At 41.3% G+C, this 18,900-nt stretch overlaps 4 protein-coding genes across 4 annotated transcripts; 2 read left to right on the top strand and 2 right to left on the bottom strand.

The window, feature by feature from the left end:
• Window positions 1–136: 136 nt before the first annotated feature.
• LOC135500724 (solute carrier family 28 member 3-like) lies at window positions 137–11,536 on the top strand. The gene is made up of 12 exons (XM_064792356.1): window positions 137–255; window positions 5,522–5,658; window positions 6,248–6,651; window positions 6,896–7,040; window positions 7,297–7,488; window positions 7,841–8,002; window positions 8,265–8,390; window positions 8,678–8,808; window positions 9,003–9,177; window positions 9,347–9,625; window positions 10,060–10,240; window positions 10,664–11,536. The coding sequence occupies exons 2-12, from the start codon at window positions 5,560–5,562 to the stop codon at window positions 10,690–10,692; spliced, it is 1,923 nt and encodes a 640-aa protein (XP_064648426.1). The 5' UTR covers window positions 137–255; window positions 5,522–5,559; the 3' UTR covers window positions 10,693–11,536.
• Window positions 318–4,936, bottom strand: LOC135500727 (uncharacterized). The gene is made up of 4 exons (XM_064792358.1): window positions 4,824–4,936; window positions 4,154–4,355; window positions 3,556–3,626; window positions 318–2,955 (listed from the first exon to the last, which is right to left on the bottom strand). Exons 2-4 carry the CDS (start codon window positions 4,350–4,352, stop codon window positions 2,104–2,106), a joined length of 1,122 nt encoding a protein of 373 aa, XP_064648428.1. The 5' UTR covers window positions 4,353–4,355; window positions 4,824–4,936; the 3' UTR covers window positions 318–2,103.
• Window positions 11,537–11,843: 307 nt separating the features above from the next.
• LOC135500729 (uncharacterized) lies at window positions 11,844–15,273 on the top strand. Its single transcript, XM_064792361.1, has 7 exons — window positions 11,844–12,095; window positions 12,558–12,648; window positions 12,974–13,095; window positions 13,557–13,647; window positions 13,950–14,041; window positions 14,154–14,280; window positions 14,976–15,273. Exons 1-7 carry the CDS (start codon window positions 11,938–11,940, stop codon window positions 15,036–15,038), a joined length of 744 nt encoding a protein of 247 aa, XP_064648431.1. The 5' UTR covers window positions 11,844–11,937; the 3' UTR covers window positions 15,039–15,273.
• Window positions 15,237–18,593, bottom strand: LOC135500728 (uncharacterized). Its single transcript, XM_064792359.1, has 7 exons — window positions 17,914–18,593; window positions 17,602–17,695; window positions 17,273–17,403; window positions 16,649–16,736; window positions 16,115–16,212; window positions 15,550–15,676; window positions 15,237–15,399 (listed from the first exon to the last, which is right to left on the bottom strand). The coding sequence occupies exons 1-7, from the start codon at window positions 18,075–18,077 to the stop codon at window positions 15,340–15,342; spliced, it is 762 nt and encodes a 253-aa protein (XP_064648429.1). The 5' UTR covers window positions 18,078–18,593; the 3' UTR covers window positions 15,237–15,339.
• Window positions 18,594–18,900: the final 307 nt, after the last annotated feature.

Here is an 18,900-nt window from a genome sequence, read left to right on the forward strand (position 1 = left end):
GTGACGTCACATTAAGGACCTGTCTATCTTAGTCTACATATTATGTACATGTAGTTGTGATAATCGCGCGATTGGGCGAGATTCGATCAAAATAGTTCGACGAGAGTAGGCCTACCGCATTTTGTATTGGATTTATACAGTGAATGAATGGGTCAGTGAATGAATTATGTTTGGTAGGTCAGGTGAATAGTAGAGACGATTTGCGGATGTACATACTACATGTGCTGAGCTGGTGTATTGCAGACAAGGAATAAGGTAGGATAATAAGTTCATTCGTCCATCGCAGAAATGCATTAAACGTATACGCCTTCTATTGATTTCGAGAACATGCAATACCATATCCGGAACGCCTCTTTTAGCTTGTTCGAGAACCAGCGCGGCCGACACATGTCGATATGGTTTTAGTTCGAAAATATTGTGGTTTTGTAGCGATGTAAGCATATTCTGTAGTTCTTTGGCAAGGTAGAATAGGCGATGGAAGAACGTTAACTAGTCCGAAATAAAAACGTTTTTAAGTATTTTTTCAATGGCCAACTACAGACATTTTGTAAAGAAATCTCATTCTTGCAAGAACGTGTGATAAGTAAACAAAATATCTGACAACACGCTGAAAACCGCATTGAATTTAATGTAATAGTTTGCGAGATATCGTATGAAGTATGAGTTGATATCAATATGAGCTAGACTGCACATGCCATGGCTTAGCATTACAGAATATGAGCTAGACTGCACATGCCATGGCTTAGCATTACAGAATATGAGCTAGACTGCACATGCCATGGCTTAGCATTACAGAATATGAGCTAGACTGCACATGCCATGGCTTAGCATTACAGAATATGAGCTAGACTGCACATGCCATGGCTTAGCATTACAGAATATGAGCTAGACTGCACATGCCATGGCTTAGCATTACAGAATTTGTTGGAAGTGACCCAGATGAAGACCCATCTTGCCATCAGGCCATGCGATACCCTCAGTCATGTCAGTCCATCAGCACTGCACAAACACTAAATGTTTACGCATTGAATTTACTAAAGGGTTGACCATAGGCACCACCATTTTGGCTAGAACTTGAAATCCTAAAGCTATTAGAACTCTTTTGAAACAAAGTGCATGTCAGTTTGAAGGGTGGGTGTCAGTTCTTTGTTTTCCGGAGAACAGCCTCCAAGGTTTTAAATGAACATAAACTTCATTTTCTAGCCAAGTTGGTGGTGTTGATGATCAACCATTAATGTATACGGCAAAGTACGACTCACTATATGTTTTTTTAATTTTTTAATTTCCTTTTATTTTAACAGAAGAGTTGTTTAACACCAGAAACATGAGACATGTTCTAGTTAGGTTTCAACGGGCCAAAATGTCAGTAAACCACTCAAAATCGACATTCAACAATTGACAATTAAATCCATTTGGTGCAAAGCTTTCGAGATGTGTTTTCGTTATCGTTATAAACTTGGCATACTATTTTTGCTTGGCACTCACCGTTCGATATCAAGATTGCAATACAACACCAATTTATGTTTCGATAAACCAATAGGTCACTTTTCAAGGATGTGTTTGACATCTTGACCAACTTGACTTCGGGCCAATTTATAGTCGGCTGGTTATTCTGAGAATATTATCAAAATTTTTCTAGCGTGAGCTTCAAACTTCTACTATTTCATATCAGTCATTTCCCTATCCGTGATGGCGTCATCATACACGTTTATTTTCACGAAAACAACAACGCTGCCATAGCCCCCAGTATCTATAACCTTTATTCACCAAGCCTTGCTCTTGCTCAGCCAATGCTGTCTCTTGTATATTACTTTAAATATCACCGAATGATACTAAACGGTTGTGAAATAATCCTGTACTAAATCTTCCCTACATTGGTTTAAGGCAAAGTAACAACGCACTATTCCCTGACAGAATAAGAAGCAGTTTTCTAAACCCTAATTTCCTATGGTAAGTTTTTCTGAAGTATAAATTCTTCCGAAGTTCGAACGTGCAACTACTATACATTTTGGTTCCTGGGCCTATGTCATTGTCTATGTCTAAAATACCGAAATTTCGAGGTCCTCATCCACGGAGATGTTGACTTCTTCCTGTGTTATCTATCTACAGTCCGGTGAATAGCTCGACGTAGGCTGCCGCACCTTTTCGGTTCAATCTTGCCACATACTGCCCCACCTCTTCAATAACAAGTGGCTTGAACCTTGGCCTCAGCAGGTTTCGTTTGACGCCTCTGCGCTTCAGGAGAAAGTAGTGGTCGAGCTCCTTGCAGAGAAGGGCTTTCTCGAATTTCTTCATGAAGTCAAGGAAGCGATTGGCTAGATTGTTTTCGCGCCATTCTGTGGGGTAGTGGTACTCGTCCAACAAGTGGAGGAAAACCGTCTTGTAGATGTATGAAGGGAAGGCATGGAACTGTGGATGCTTGCTGCGCAGATACTTTGCAAGCCGACATACCTGTTTACTCCAGCCGCCATTACCCTTGTCCAGTGGAGCGATCTTCGCAGTTTCGGTAGGGCCCATCGTTTGTCTCCAACGCAAAGTTGAAGGGTCACTAGCGGTCAGAGTGTGCATGGGGCCTAGGCTTGGATGACATTTGGCAACCAGAAGATTATCTTGGATGTTGAGGCAAGGTACGAAATCCATATCGAAAGAGGACCGACCGGAATTGTAGAAGACTTCCAGTTTTAGGTTAGGACCAGCCTGGTTTGACTGATGGACTATATTTGTCACTCCGTTGATGCCAAACGGCGCTGCCCTCGCGCACAAACCTATATTGGCCTGTTCAAGGACGTTGGTCAGCTTTCCCACCAAGTAGGCATGTACTTTCATCGGTGAAAGGTACTCCATCGAGCCGGACTTCAAGAGCATCTTGTTCATTTTGGGCACCGAGTGCATCAGGACCACCCGAAAGTAGCCTTCGCTCCCAGGTGTCTCCAGTGCAAGGGAGCCATATCCCGCCTGAAAGAAATCAGTAGAATTATAAGAAAGCTCTGGTTTAATAATTACTTGAGTCTAAAAACTATATCATTTTAATCACAGTGATTAAAAATTCCCGATTAATTCAAAAAGTTACAATATTACGTTGTTTCCGCCGCACATATATGTAGCACAGGTGACGAAGCAGCTCGCTTCAATATAAAGGTCCAGGTTTGAAAGTTACTGAATTACGAAATTCCCGTTACGATTCTTGCAAGATTCTGGTGAATATCTCATTAATTTTCTCATACAATTGTCACAGGATACCGATTTGAAATCTCGATCATGATTTCAACAAAAATCATACAAGAATCTTGTAGAGGTTTTTTCGTCAAATTTTTGCGCCTCTTGAGTTTGCGATTCGCGAGGATTTCTGAAAAACACGATTTTTATTTTGGTGTGTGATAAAGTGTTCTTTCTGGTTATGAGCAAAAAACCAGCTTTTTCGCTATTTCTATTCTCGCAAATCTACCGAAATACGCGAAGATTAAGCGATTTTGAAAAATTATCGCCTTGAAGGGAGTGTACATTTACAAAAATATATTTGTGTGCATTTAAAATAGCGATTAGTTTGTAACCTACCGCAATATCGATGTGCAGAAGATAGTCGCACTCCTGATTGCCTGGAATCTTTAGGTCTTCAGCTGTACTTCCTGGAAAACAATTGAACCAAAGTAAACAGCTGTCTGTGTATCACCAATAAAAAAAATGTGTCATTTTTTCTCAAAAATGATAGTCTTTTTATTGTTGTCTTTTTCCCAAGATGATAAACTTGTCATCTTCCTTTACCAAGATGGTTGTTTGTTTTCCGTTTTTTCACTTGTTGTCAATTGTGAATTTCCGTTGTCTCTTTTTACTAGTGTCCTTTTCTTCGTTGCCACGAAAAGTCGAACCGGCGATTATATCATTTAGAGAGACTGACTCTGACTTTGAACTAGGCAGTTGTACCTTGGTTCGACTTTCTTTGGAACCACCCTGCACATTTATTCATGACGACCTTGACCCTGTAGCTTATATTTTCTAGGGTCAAACGTTGTTAACATATCATTCTAGCCAATAACCGACCTCGTTGATAAGTCATTTTGAAGAAAAAAAACAGAAGAGAAGGTTCTGCTAGATGCATTATTGCCCGTATGACATAATGCTCATGAAACAATCTATAACAATGTTGCTTGCTCACCGATTCTTTCCGGTTCATCTGGAAATTTCAATTCGGCTACACTCTTTTGAAGTCCCCTCCTCAAAGCTTTTCCGACTTGAATTGAAAGTTGCCGGACCTCCTGCTTCTCCTCGCCCGAAATACCTAGCTTCTCACGCACAACTCTCGTCAAGACATTCTGCAGGGCGGGATACTGGTAAGCTGCTTCCGAGAAAGACATGATCTGTAATAAAGAAGATATAATATTTCTCCATTACCTTATTTTGCCAGTTGCCTACAGTTAAAAGAATTCAGGTATAGCCAAATACGCGGTTTATTGCCTTTAAACAAAGGGTTTTCAGGGTAAATCGTGATGAAATCGACCCCACCAAACATAATTCGTGGGGATCAAGGGGATGGGGTGGGTGGGTGGATAGAACATTGTCTCTTATGTTCATTTTGTGGTCTTTTCTTTAACACGATTTTGGCCAAATGTGAGTGGAAAGCGCATCTTCAGCCAGGAACGTCGTTGGCGCCAATATACCCTTTTGGCCCGATTTCAGCTGGTCTGGGTAAAAACTAAACCTGAAAATTGTAAATTAGGCATATTGTGGAAACAAACGTGCCCAACCAAAAACCAACCCATCAAAAGAAACTCGATCGAATTAGTTGATAGCGAAGCCTTCAAGTAGCCGACGAATAAAACACCTACCCTTTTATTTTAGAGCCAATCGATGACGCAGATAAGTCAAATCGGTTAGGCGAGCGTGCAACACAAGACACCTCTGTCTGGCTACCACACCTTGTCTGACTCACAGACTAGAGTGCAAAAAAAAGATAAACAAGTGTTATTTTTAGATGCGCGGGAATCCACCGATTCGGCGAATCTGCAATCCATTCAGAGTTTAATATAAATCGATATCTAGCCAAATTCATGTACAATGTATAAACATAAACTATAATGATGCACAGGCCATATGTAGCTATATTGGTGTCAACGTACATGTATAGGCAGACAATACATGTACATGTACCTTTATCAAGTGGCACAAAAAACTTGATATTGAAACCTACTAGCGCTGTACTTGTTGTATATGCCAAGTTACGCATCTGCGACTTTGAGGGTATATATGCCAGTGCACTCCTAAAGACTCAGATCATCTACAGCCCAGTAACTAGGTGACATATATCTGATATCTTTGAGATACTAACAGTAATTTCTTCGGTTAGTTTTAGATTTCAGGAGACGTGCCACCACCTCACGGCTTTTTCCAAGTGTAGACGTAAGATGAGGACACCAGGATACATTTAGGATACATTTAGGATACGATGATGGCAAGGACAAAAGCTGATAATATGCTTCAGCTTAATACCTTATTTTAGTATCTTAAAGTAATTTCTTTTTTTTAGTTTTAGAGTTTTATTGAGGTCTGACATACACCACCAACATGACTATCTCCAAGTCTAGGGGTAACAAAGAAGATGGCGCCTACTGCAACCGAGGTTATCATGACAACGAGAAGACCAGCGAGTCCAGTACCAAAGAGGTAAAATGCAAATTGCTAGGTGTTGCAGAATTCATTTACGATTTATTAAGAATATCCCCCATGCCAGTGACAAGGACAGAAATCACACCAACTTTAGTACCTCAGTATAAAAGGTAGGCTTAATGCAGCTGAAATGCACGATATTTAACCGTGATTACTTCACAAAGGCAATTTATCGCAATAAATATAGTTCTGGAAACAACAACTGCCATGAACGTATTCTCGCTTCTCTGAAATAGTTGTCGACCGAGTCGTGTGAAGCTTTGTTTTATGCCTTGTGGTTTGAAATTCGGTTTCCAAGAAGATCTAGTTTGTTACATATCCGAAATGAGCTCGAAGAAGCTGCATCAAAAAGAATCGTCCGTAACTCAGAAAATACTTCTTCTGTAGTAGGTTAACCATGTTTAAGCTAGATTTCAATATTACTGAATACCCGGTAGACCATCATTTACCGGACATTCTTTCAAGGCTAGAGCCCTTTTGGTTGAGTTCTGCTGTGGCTTCCTGCCAGTGGCAGCGCAGTATCGTAATAAAATAGATATATTATGACGCTGCATGCTCTCATTGGCTCATTTATCACATCTTTTAGCCTGTCAGTCCCAAAAAGATGGAAGTCTTCACCATAGACGACGGCAGAGAAGTTGAAGACAATGAACCCATCGAGAGAGCGGGTTGCTGCTCAAGGAACATGGGTACCATCCAAACTGGTATCGGGAACCTCTACGAAAAATACAACGATGCGATCCATATTATGATCTACGCGATACTTCTTATCCTCTACGGTTGTTACTTCTCCTATGCTATGTACTACAGTTTCGGCGACGAGGGTTCTGTCAGGTTGCTCTGGGTGACGTGTGTGGTGGTGTTCTTCAGCATCATCGCCGTCATGAACGCGAACTTCGGGGAGAGAATGTACAAGTCTTGCATTGGGCCCGCTGAGAGGTTTTTCAAATATGATGTTGTTGGAAAGAAGATCTTAAAGGTTACGAAAGTGTAAGTTAATTGAGACTGACTCTCACATTAAAGATCACTATTTTACATGTACATGTACAACGCGCTATGCAATTCGCATGTTTTCTGGTGAAGTGACCAAACACCGCCAAGTTACGGGGTCAGCCTCTGTTGATTTCGACATCACGGGGGGGGGGGGGGTAATACAATTGATGTATGCAATTTTCGACCTGATTGTTTTCTTTGTAATGCTCGACTTTATGCTAAAAATCTGCTTCTTTTTCAGGATTGTTTTACTAATAATTCTGGTTCTTGTTGTGGTCTTCCTCGTCCTCGATGTTGCCCTGAAGCATCCAATAAACCTCGTATCCTTGGCTGGTTTAGCCGCTTACATCCTATTGTTTTACATATTCTCATTCAGTCCAGCAGCGGTAGGTATCGTGATTGACGAGATTGATCTGGAATCGACCAATTTCAAAAATATTCTCTTTCACCAATGTTTTTCTTTCTTGGTGCTGGAGTGCATATTCAATCACTTACAACATAATTCATCAAGTCTTTGAATTACAAAATGATATTTTGTTGACGTGCGTTTTGCACAGAATTGTCGCACAAGTTGCTCTTGGACCAAGGAAACAATTTTGATCGAATTCCATTATCATAATTCGCTTGGTGTGCTGTCTTCAGGTAAAGTGGCAGCCTGTCATCGGAGGCCTGCTCCTTCAGTTCGTCTTCGCCCTTATCATCCTTCGAACCACAGCGGGATTTCAAGCCTTCGAATGGCTTGGCCAGCGAGTTTCAGAGTTCCTCGAACACACAGATGCTGGATCCAAATTTGTCTTCGGAGACGATTACACGGAGCATTTCTTTGCTTTCAAAGTAAGTAAGGGACTATTTGAAGTTAATTCATCCGCGGTCGTTTAGTTTTCGCATATTTTCGAATAACCTTGATGCGCGAATAACTCCAGGCCGCTGAACACCCGTGAGCGTAGCTGGTCTTTTCAGAGCCTGTGCGCCAAATATGTATTTTGAGGTCTTTCGAGTGTAGACTGAAGATCTCCTGTGCTGGATCGACTCCCACCGTTTAGGTCATCCGAAGCCTTTAGTTTTTGCCTGTTTGGATGGCTTGTATAAAGATATCATTAGTTGAATCAAGTAATCCGATGTTGAATTATGTCAAGTCGAATTCTTTTTCTTGTGTTTCGATTTATCCATCCTTTCGCCCTTCAAGGTTTTGCCAGTCGTTGTTTTCTTCAGTACGATCATCTCCGTGTTGTACTACCTTGGTTGGATGCAGGTGGTGATAAAGAAGGTGGCCTGGGTCATGCAGACTTTTATGGGAACAACTGCAGGAGAATCTCTCAACGCTGCTGGGAACATCTTTATCGGCCAGGTAAAGGTTGGGGCAATGGGATTTTTCTCCTCTGGTCGTGGCTACTTTTGTTAGATGCAGGAAGGTGGCCTGGCAATGCAGACTGTTGTTGGTACAACTGTTAGGGCCTCTCTCAAGGCCGCTGAGAACACCGTCATTGGTCAGGTAACTCAGGGGATAAGTAATTGATGGCACCCTACGGAGTAACCATGACGCTCACCAAACCTCGCTTCCGTATTTTATGTATATTAGATTGATGACTTTTATGTGTTTTTACTTTCAGAGCGAGGCTCCTCTCATGATCCGTCCACTCATTCAGAACATGACCAAGTCGGAGATCCATGCGGTGATGACTGGAGGGTTTGCCACGATCGCTGGATCGGTTCTGGCTGCCTATATCAACTTTGGGGTAGGCAAAATATCATATCTTTGTGTTGTAGCCATAACGTACAGGCTGTAGCAATCGCTTCATTCTTTTGGCAAAGGACAGAGTGCCTCTTTCTGGCTTCATAACGCATCGAGGCTTTGGGGAGGTGCCTCTTCGTGAGATTTATTTGTAATTGTATTAAAAACTTCAGAATCCCATTCATATAATCATATTACACTGTTGCATGTAATTTTAAACATGTATGAGTCCCACGCATATTGCACTGTTACATTGTACAATATACATGTACATGCACGTGTATATTAAAGGTGCCGGCGAACCATCTCCTGTCCGCATCCGTGATGTCGGCCCCCGCTGCCCTGGCCATGGCTAAACTCTTCTACCCAGAAACGGAGAAGTCGAAAACTACTTCGAAAGATGTCGCCACCATTGAGAAAAGGTAATTAAGGAACACGAAGTGCTGGCGATCACGCAGTATGCGTAATCGATTTAAATTACATTTTGAGAGTTGTTCAAAATCAACAGCTCGGTAAATTTCCAACTTTTGGCTTTTTTCATGCCAGCGATAACATCATACGTTTTATGTCCATTTCGGATTCAAATTGCGATATTTCTCTTACATGTACCATTAAGCCCAGAGAGGAACATCATTGAAGCGGCTTCGACTGGAGCATCCCAGTCCATCAGACTGGTAGCCAATATCACGGTGAACCTTATTGCCTTCCTTGCCATTCTCCAGTTTATTGACTCAACGTTGATATGGGTTGGAGCAAGGGTGGGAGTCGACGAACCGCCCCTATCGTTTAAGGTAACTGGCATGCGCAGTTTTAAGGAGAGCTTCAGAAGTAACGGAAAGCTAGATTTTTACTTTGACTGATTACGACATTGCAGTTTTCCGCTTATCAAATGTAAACAGTCAATAGCCAACTAACAACATTTGCTTTTTTAAATTAGTCTCCTCGTTTGTTTTATTCCAGCTGATCTGTTCCTACCTCTTCTGGCCCCTCTCCGTCCTAATGGGGGCTGACATCGAGGACTGCGGAAAGCTAGCTGGCCTGATCGGACTCAAGACCTTCACAAACGAGTTCATTGCCTACTCGGAACTCGGAACTCTTATCTCCAATAAGGAAACACTCGACAACTACACAAGTTTCTACAATACAAATAGCAGTGATCCTAATGCAGTAACAACGATAAATAACGGCAACCTTTATCTCATTTATACTGGCATCACATTGGCAGGAGGAGTAATAAAGGTATGTTCTCCCCAAATCACTAAACCATGTCGGTAGTTATTTCAAGACGAATGCCAATGTAACGTTTTTGATTGTTTCCCGCTATTTCAGTGTTTCCATACAAAAGACAGCTGCGGAAATCACGGTGTAGAAGCAAAGAAAAACGTTACGATATATCGTTCAGCGTTCTCAAATAATGAGGGAAAACACTCGAAAACGTTACACAGCTCGTATCCCTTCTTGACCCATCAAGTCTTCGACACGCAAAGACAGCTTCAAAAGGATATACATGTACTAGAGAGAGTTAGCCAGGGTTTCTTGGCATGCCCATTTTATAGGTTTAAATAGCAATTAATTCCTTACAATATTGACACATCGCGGAAGGAAGTGTCTCTCTTCACTGAGTTATGATGCATCTACTGGATCTTTATTAAACTGTTTCAAACATGTTTCAGAAACGAACCGAGATCATAGCGACCTACGCTCTCTGTGGCTTTGCCAACTTGGGGTCGATGGGCATTATGATTGGAGCCTTGAGTGCGATGGCGCCCCATAAGCAGAGTGATATCGCAGCAGTGGCGGTGCGGGCGATGATCGCGGGGAACGTGGCGTGCTTCATGACTGCTTGCATTGCTGGTCAGTACAACGGAGCCCCTGTTTGGCTAACGTAGCTTATGTTATACTTTCAAATCCCTGAGAAATTAATACTTCTCTGATCAAAGCCAGTCATGTTCTTCACTTACTCAAAAAGCACGTGTGCGTTTGTAGAAGACACATTGCAGTTGTGTTCACTGCAGGGAGCAGAGCATTTTGTCTTTCATAAGTTGAGGTTTAACCATATTTTCTGTGCAGAAATTTGCTTTGGCGAGGGTAGTAGCCTCGGGCACTACTGGTTATCTACAGGTATCTTAGACTGAGCAGTACCTAGAAACATGCAACCATATATAGGTCTACCAAAGCCGGAGACTAGGAAATTAGTCAATGATGAAGCGCTTAATGACTTTCCATATTTATATTGCACATAGAATCTCTTGTTTATTTTGTTTATTTGATCTTCAGGTTTGCTGTACCAACCCTCGTTAGAGTGAATTCATTCCGGATGGGCCAGTATGCTGCAGCCGTACGCAAATTCGTTTGACGTTTTTAATAAAAGCCTTAAGGAAAAGCTGAAAAATGTGTCTCACTGCATTGACTCAATCGATCTCGACGGTCAGATTGTTCCAAAATGTCTCGTTTTCCACCGACAATCACTTTGATAGAAGTCATGCTGTGACACTGTGTCGGGCTCGTAGTCATCAAGCCCTTTCGTTTTACATTCAGCATCTTCTAACCAAATGTACACTTGTCGATTTTAATCATATCACGTTTTATTAGTTTTTCATATGAAATTTTAATAGACTAGTCGGTAACAATGATATACAATATGCATTAAATATTATATTCTAGATATCAGAGATGATAATTTTGTTTTGTGGACAGCAGGATGTCTATACAGCAGGATGTTGGACTTGTAAAATAATAATTGTAATGTCCACCAACTGTCACGATGCCGCCTTTCTTTAGGGAAGATTTAGATTTTTATGCGGTTTTTGGTTTTGGTTTATTATTACTCAGTGATGGCTCGTGTTTTGGCAGGCCCAGATCATGCTTTCAAATGAAACGAGATGATGGGCGATGAACATGCACACCGTACTTGTACGCGTTTAGGCCTACCGAGGGGCGTCTATACAGCAGGCGCGTTTACGTAGTGGTTATAGTGATATGACACCTCCGCGCCGGTTAAAATATCTTAAGGTACATACGGTGATTTGGCCTACATCTTACAACCAGTCGTGAAAACTTTTTTTTAAATTGTATAATATTGTAACATAATTTAACCAACTTTGCATTATATGTACGATTTTAAATTAAATAAAATTTGACTTTATTAGAGCCCATTCGATCATTTCAATCGCCAAGCAACCCACCATCAAAATTGAACACGTGCATCATATCAAGCGAGCACCGGTGTAACATTTGCCAGCTTTTCCCAAATTTCAGTGTTCCTTATTCACGGTATAACGTGACCACTTACCGAACAACAACAACAACAATCATTCGAGGCCTGCTCTTTATATTGTAGGGAGCACTCACACTCAGAAACACTCCAAGCTACTACACATACATCTTATATCGAATATATAAATATCTGGCCGAAATTGATGACCTGGATAGTCACGAGTTCGCTGTTGACCTGATTTCTATCGCAGCTCTCGAGACTTTTCATTCAATGTCAATAATGGCCAGACTAGACAGGCCTGTACACTGATCGAGATTCTAATATTGATGCAAAAATGCTGTCGAAGTTCTTTCTGGTGATTTTCGGGTGCTTGTATGTGAGGCGGTGCACAGGGGCGACATGCGTTACAAATAGTCCCTGTTCATGTACATATGATGATGGATCTGGGACCGTAGATATATCAAGCCTTGGAAACACTGACGGAAACCCAAGGTATGATGAGGAATTTCACTCCGTAACCTACATCTCGTGTTTTTCTCGTTTTTTGATCGTATTTGGTATCACCTCTCTATTTGGTAATCGCATTTGGCAATCTCTCGTAAAGTAGAAGTGCCCAATCGTCTTAGTATCCCTGTTGCTTGTTCCTTCTCGCGTTTCCACATGAAAATACGACCTTAAACGTGATTTTACAATGACATTCTATATCATTTTGTTGGATTAACGATTCACCCTGAACTCCCCAGGAGGCGCTATGATACAGCAGAAAACTGTTAGTTGGTCGACCTTTTAGTTCAAAATGGGCCAAAGGTGGCGCATGGCTTCATACGAAGATTTGGGGCCATGCATCGCATTCAAGTCTATTCAAACCCGAAATACCCGCGGTCGGGTGAACTAAATGTGCTGTAGACCACAGTACGTTAATATTGTTCTCATCAAATAATTCCACTTTTTCAGACTGAAAGACGAGATCGGCACCGCTGACTCCGCGAAGTATTCCTACAATCCGTGTACATCTTTCACAGAACACGAGTGCAAAGATGTCGCTGTGAGTTTCCCTCCGAGTGTTTTCTGGACACGTAGTGGTAACTGACACGTTGCGCTGGCATTTGGGGTTGTTGTGACCATAGCCATCAGCCATGTGTGTCGTCTAAGAAAAAATCGAGATAAAAATGCTAGGATGGCTATCGTTGCCACTTTGGCCAATGTCTTTTTCTTATAATGAAGATCAACCTGCCTGACGTAGCGAGAGCGATTAGCTTCGCGACTGACATGGGGCGAGAATCAGGAACTTCACTCAAGTACCCTACTTATATGCATTAATGGATACTTTTTGCAAGGTCTTTCTACTTTTTTTCTGTCTCTCTATGTAGGTTTGCTATATTATAAACAACACCGAACGGGATTATTACATCCCAGCCGGAATGCAGCCTACGGCAAAATTCGGCATGAGTGGGGCAGATTTAGACATCACCTACACAACCGCAGATGATGCGTGAGTATGATACAATCATTTAAGGAAATTAATCATTTAACACCCTGCCATAATTCCTTACCACTCCCTGAAACGTTTGCAAATTCACTTTACCTTCTTAGGCGAGGGGATTTCGACAATAATTTCCAGCTCAACTATTCATACTTATACTCTAAAGTACGGCCTTTTTGGCAAGTGAATGCCAATGGTTGGTCACCGCTCAGTCGATGGAGGTCAACCACTTAACTAGTAGAACAAAAATCGATAACCAGGATGCAGGTCGATCGTCAGAAGGGAGTTGATGATTTGGTCTTGTGGTGATCGTATGGATTCGCTCTAACGAACAAAATAAACCATCTGTACGAGGTAATTGCTGCAAAAAGCAGGTCATTGTAGTCCCAAAGATAAAGTGATCCGAACTACGCTCAAGGCGAGACTCTCTCCTACCTCTATAGCGAACGTATCATCCCTTTTCGTTTAAGGAAAACCATAGTCACATTAAAATGTGATAAGACGGTGACAGGCGAGCCGAAATGGGAGGTGCTAGGTAAACCACCACAGGCCACCAACATGGTAAGCGTCTTGCTCATTTGCAACAACAGAGGCTTGAGAGGGATGAAGAAACAGCATCAGCGTTAATCAGCGACACATGCAAGGAAAATAACTTTTTTTTTATTTGAAAACTACGCTAATTGCGCAAGGAAGAGTTTTTCATTGGTTATACTAAAACTCATAATTGCCAGTCTAGTATTAAAAAACTGGTGGTTCAAGCAAACTAGATGATTGATCTTATCTGGCCGCATCTGGCCGTATCTTGGTAATGTCCGAAGCTTCTAATATTTATCGTCTGTAACCGTTTTCTTTCCTTTTTTCAGCTAATTACCATGACCCACAATTGTAACTGCCCAAACGCATGCAGCGCAGGAGCGGCTATGGCTCTAAGCATTGGTTCGATACTGTGCATAATGTAAGTATGAACCGCTCACCATGTGTTTCAGCTGTCCTGTAAGGTGACATCACATCATTTCTTGAACACTGGACGAGTTTAACCCTTAGTACAATGCATTTTCTCTTTTCAGTCTTCTAGTCGGCCTCGTTGTGTACTTTGGTTTTGGGGCTTTGTTTCTGTTTTTTGTCAAAAAAGAATCCGGCGTGAATGTAGTACCTAACCACACCTTCTGGACAGGTTTACCGGGACAAATACAGGTACGTCGAAGAGGTACATGACTCTCGCCATCACCAAAGATACAGAATTTTCTTCAAACAATGACTGTGAAAATTATATGATAATTTTTTGTGGAAAATTTGCCACTGTGGTGGGCTTACATTTTATTTTTGGTATAGAACAAAAAGGCCTCAACGCAAAATGCATAAACTTTTAAGCAAGAACTAACAGTGTCCGGATCGTAGTGTGTGCCAAATTTCAAATAATTGATGATAAGTTTATAATATAAGTATGGCCGGGTCTATTTGGCAAGCCGCTCGCCGAACAGGCATCTTTTTTTGTCCTGTTTGGAGAGCCGCTTGCCAAACAGCACTAAAAAGCCACCCTGTTCGGCCAGCCGGGCTTGCCAAACAGGTAAAAAATCTACCCTGTTTGGCGAGCTGGAGACTTTACTTTAATATTAATGAGTTCGGCTCTCCATTCAGGACAAGAAAAAGTCGCTGTTTGGTAAGCCGGGCTTGCCAAGTAGTCACTTCCATAAACATTTCCCAAATTCTTAACAAATGCATCCCTGCGGAATATACGCTCGGAAACTGATCCCTGCGGAACATTTAGTTATTTCAGCATGTGTTATCTCAACCATAACATCCACCGTTTTAGACACATGTGCTGGATCATATTCAAACCCAATATCTGAAATACACCACATTATTTTTACTACTATTACTTTTTTCAGGATGGCGGAAAATTTGTCATCGGATCAATTACTAAAAAGCGTGGAGAATACTCGGAAATCTGATTCGAGTATTTCTATCATTATATAACTCTAACGAGACAATGGAGTTCCATGTCTTCCAGGCATTCTCTTATTCATGATTTTTCGTGGCGTCCACTCATTCCAATGTTTACATCATATGTAGTGTTTGTACATGTTGCAATCACCTCGATGCATTGAATAAATGGGGAAAGATACATTTTCCTTTCATATATGTACCCATTTATTTTTTCACGAAGTATACATATTTATTTTGAAAAACAATTAAAAAATATACAATAATTGAACTTTTGGTGTTGATTTGTTCTTTAATAGTATTCGTAAGTTATATCTGCGAATACCCTCCTTTCCCTGTTACCTTCCCGACAACTAGTTGACCGCCGTCCTGGAATTGGAAAAGAGGCAAATTCATGAATTACTTGATGACAGCACAGACATTTGCACTTCGTCGTTCGCAAGGGCTGCAAAACCCGCCGATCATCGTGAAACATGAATCCTTGATTATGAAATGCAACTGAACGTAACGAAAACAAACCTTAATATATCCAGGCAGACCCGTCCAGAATGTTACGTTTGGAACAACCTGTTTACCCGACTCCTTCTTTATGAAGAACATGTATACAGCTCCAAATGCAAAATAAACGGCTATTCCAGCGAAAAAGCTGAAATTTGAAATGAGTGGTGTCATAAGGAGCTTAGAAGTACATGTACAAAATCGTGGTCCTTCGAATGACCTTTATTCCTCTTTTGACGTGTATGACCAAGAGGTGCAGGCATGAATACAGATACTAAGCATCGTTTACGACTAACAACTTCGATTTAACTCAACTGACTCGACTTTCACATATAGACGTTCCTACACCATGATATTTCACATTTCAGTCCGTTGGCAGAATTCATGCTCGTACGGTGATGTTTTCTTCATTAATTCGATACCCAGTTGCCTAACTAAGCATACATTTAGTCACCATGAGACCAACAATGGCCACCACTCCTGCCTATAGCTCCCTTTAAAGCAAACGATCATCTCTAAAGAAGGGCTAACAAAACATACAGTCATAACAATGAGTATTTCTTATGATAACTTATCGATATCTTACATTATACAAAGAATAGATCCAACGCTGAGTCCCCCAGTGTGAGGTCCCTCGCTCCCACAATGGCCTGGGCAGTTACACTTGTGTGTCATAACCAGTTTCTGAAATTATACGTAATCCTTGTGACAACACACACCCCCTTCTCCACTCCAGAACTCTGGAAAAGGGACATTTTCAGACTGCTGGAAAACCTGATAAACCACATTAGAACCTCTTCAAAATTTCGCATGCTTGCCAGCTTTCTACTGCGAAATCGGTGAAGACAATTAAGAACCTTCCCAAACAATCATTTGATTTGCCGATAATTCATCCTGTTTTAAATTCAATCGACTTCACTTCAAAATAGCCCAACCCATAAGCTCTCGTAGACCATGCTTCATACAGCCATGCAACCATCAGAACAATGAGTGAAGTATGTTGTGGACCCAATGAATCTACACTGACAACAACGTAATAAAGAGAGTTAACAATGAAGATACATACAATAAAAAGGGTTTTCTATTGCAAAGAAATTTTAGTTTATTTCACTGCACTTACTATTGAGAAATCTGGCTGCGTTCCGGGTACTTGCCATGTCGGATCTCCCGTCACTGTTTCATCACATTTCAAAATCACATTAGTTATGCTATAAAGCAGAAACAAAATTTATTTTCACGATGTTCATATTGATACACGTTGACCTAAAGCACATGCCGCCCATTAAAATGACCATTAATGACTATGCATTTTCAGAATCATTTCATCTAAATGGATAATGGAGCACTCAGACTGAGGACTCAGTGCACTTTTCCACAGATGAATCAGCAAAATTTGACCAATTTCGATTTTGGTAGCAAATATTAGACACAAAGGCCTTAGACGATTTGTAAAGCCATTTTTGTGACCACAGCGCCATGCAGTGAATAAAAAGTCTTTGGAAGATTTTGAAAAGTTGTATCAGTCGCGTCGGAATCATAGTTCTTCAAGTATTACGGGTCTTCTGCAAAATAGGCTAAAACTGACAAATTCGTAACCTCTGCTATGGAGAGCGACATGGCGTCAATTGTGTGTGGGTTTTGCCGTCATTTCGACGCATGCTATATCCCCGGCTTGTGAAATAGACGCCGATGCTCTATTATATTATTCATATCGGTTTTATCTCGAGCAGATGGAAATACTCACTACGAGAATTGGTCTGGGCTGGATTTATACGTAACCTTTAAGTCACTTCCCTCCGTACCAAACTGGGCGCCATCTTGAGCCCCAGCGGGTGTGTAGTAAAAGGTGCCATCGTTATCCAAGACTTCGCACACCTACGAAAAATATTAATCATATTAATCATGTACGAAAATCATTTTGTCATCTTTATCAGTAATGACAGATTTTCTGATCGATTAGCTAACTCATTTTTCAAACACTTCCCACCAATAATTATCTCGACTATGCTTACCTGAACTGTAGCTTAGTAATGTGTATTATCGTTTGGATCTATTCTAAAAACATGTACCTACCGCAACGTTAGTGCATTTATCCCCCTCGCTGAATGGCCTGCATGGATTGTACGAGTACAAATATACACCATCATCAGCTAACTTGTCCTTCAGTCTGTAGAAGATACAAATTTAATAACCAATGTTCCCCATTTCATAAACTGCATCCTTGTTAAGATAGTAATCTTTATTGATAATGCAAACGAATTCGGCCATCATCCCCCGCGCGCACTTCTCATTTTGAGAACCATCCTTGACCTGGCGTCATTGTAATTTAGAATTTAACTTGTTCGACGTTAAAGGAGGGGAGGGGTCACTGAAAGAAGTGCTTACCTTGGTGTTCCATCTGTATTCCCTACGCTAGAAATATCCACCGTCCCACTTCCATCGTCATATGTACAAGAGCATGGTCCATCAGTCACGCAGCTCTTACTGTGACAACCTGTCAGAATCCACATGCACTGTATTATCGTCAGCAAATAATATTCTAGTGACATCTTTTCAGACAAGAGTATTTAATTTTTCTCTATGCATGGCCAATGTACAAAATCATATTGGCCTTCAGGCCTTTATGTCAATAAATAGAGGTCATTCATATACATTATCACCTGGCTGATCATCTGACTTCTTTGTGCAAGGGATATGTATATGTACATGTATGTACTCAAGAAAACGACTGATATATACCGAATATCAAGTGATTTTCACTACCACTGACGGATTAGGTATTTAGTTCAAGTACACATCTATAGCGAACTTACTCACTCATAATCGGCATCGCTGTACACACATCGCTGTACACACAATGGTAACGAGTTAGCGCAAGGCCAATGACCATCGCTATTGCTCGATCAGCGGTCCGATATCTCGGCAAAAACCGCAGTATGCTTTGCGCTGGAACTTACGCAGTGTCTAGAGAAGATTAAAAGGGCGAACCCTGTGAAGTTATTTTGAAATCCAGCTAATATTAACAGCGCAGTGGCCATGGAAAGTGAGGTCTGTGCGATCGAAAAACGGGTTCATCATATGCTGCCTTGTAGTGTACATTGCATATATACGGCAGAATCAGCTCAAATTTGGATGAGGTGCACCGTAACGTGAGGTGCGCGATATACAGGAAAATGACACGTATTTCTTCAGTTGTATGGGCGGAGGTAACGGAGGCAATACCGCTGGAAGTTCAGTATGGCATATTTGTGTTGGCTGAATGAAACCTCAAAAAAGCGTTTCCAATGCTCAAAAACAGAGTTTACATGAAGGCTTCCTGCTACGCTGCAGCACGGAAGTCACAGCCTTCATGTCGGCATCAATCATTCAAAA

This window comes from Lineus longissimus, chromosome 16 (assembly GCF_910592395.1).
Source record: "Lineus longissimus chromosome 16, tnLinLong1.2, whole genome shotgun sequence".
NCBI lineage: Eukaryota > Metazoa > Nemertea > Pilidiophora > Heteronemertea > Lineidae > Lineus > Lineus longissimus.

What these genes read in the sequence shown, in the direction of transcription:
- LOC135500727 (XM_064792358.1), bottom strand. Translation starts at nt 4,352, where the DNA reads ATGTCTTTCTCGGAAGCAGCTTACCAGTATCCCGCCCTGCAGAATGTC. An exon ending in AGATGAACCGGAAAGAATCG is followed by an intron (nt 3,627 to 4,153) that starts GTGAGCAAGCAA and finishes ATTGTTTTCCAG; the next exon opens with GAAGTACAGCTGAAGACCTA. An exon ending in TTCTGCACATCGATATTGCG is followed by an intron (nt 2,956 to 3,555) that starts GTAGGTTACAAA and finishes GATTTCTTTCAG; the next exon opens with GCGGGATATGGCTCCCTTGC.
- LOC135500724 (XM_064792356.1), top strand. Translation starts at nt 5,560, where the DNA reads ATGACTATCTCCAAGTCTAGGGGTAACAAAGAAGATGGCGCCTACTGC. An exon ending in GGAACATCTTTATCGGCCAG is followed by an intron (nt 8,003 to 8,264) that starts GTAAAGGTTGGG and finishes TTTTACTTTCAG; the next exon opens with AGCGAGGCTCCTCTCATGAT. An exon ending in TGGCAGGAGGAGTAATAAAG is followed by an intron (nt 9,626 to 10,059) that starts GTATGTTCTCCC and finishes AACATGTTTCAG; the next exon opens with AAACGAACCGAGATCATAGC.
- LOC135500729 (XM_064792361.1), top strand. Translation starts at nt 11,938, where the DNA reads ATGCTGTCGAAGTTCTTTCTGGTGATTTTCGGGTGCTTGTATGTGAGG. An exon ending in AACACTGACGGAAACCCAAG is followed by an intron (nt 12,096 to 12,557) that starts GTATGATGAGGA and finishes CCACTTTTTCAG; the next exon opens with ACTGAAAGACGAGATCGGCA. An exon ending in GTTTACCGGGACAAATACAG is followed by an intron (nt 14,281 to 14,975) that starts GTACGTCGAAGA and finishes TACTTTTTTCAG; the next exon opens with GATGGCGGAAAATTTGTCAT.
- LOC135500728 (XM_064792359.1), bottom strand. Translation starts at nt 18,077, where the DNA reads ATGTCACTAGAATATTATTTGCTGACGATAATACAGTGCATGTGGATT. An exon ending in AATACAGATGGAACACCAAG is followed by an intron (nt 17,696 to 17,913) that starts GTAAGCACTTCT and finishes TATCTTCTACAG; the next exon opens with ACTGAAGGACAAGTTAGCTG. An exon ending in AGCCCAGACCAATTCTCGTA is followed by an intron (nt 16,737 to 17,272) that starts GTGAGTATTTCC and finishes TCTGCTTTATAG; the next exon opens with CATAACTAATGTGATTTTGA.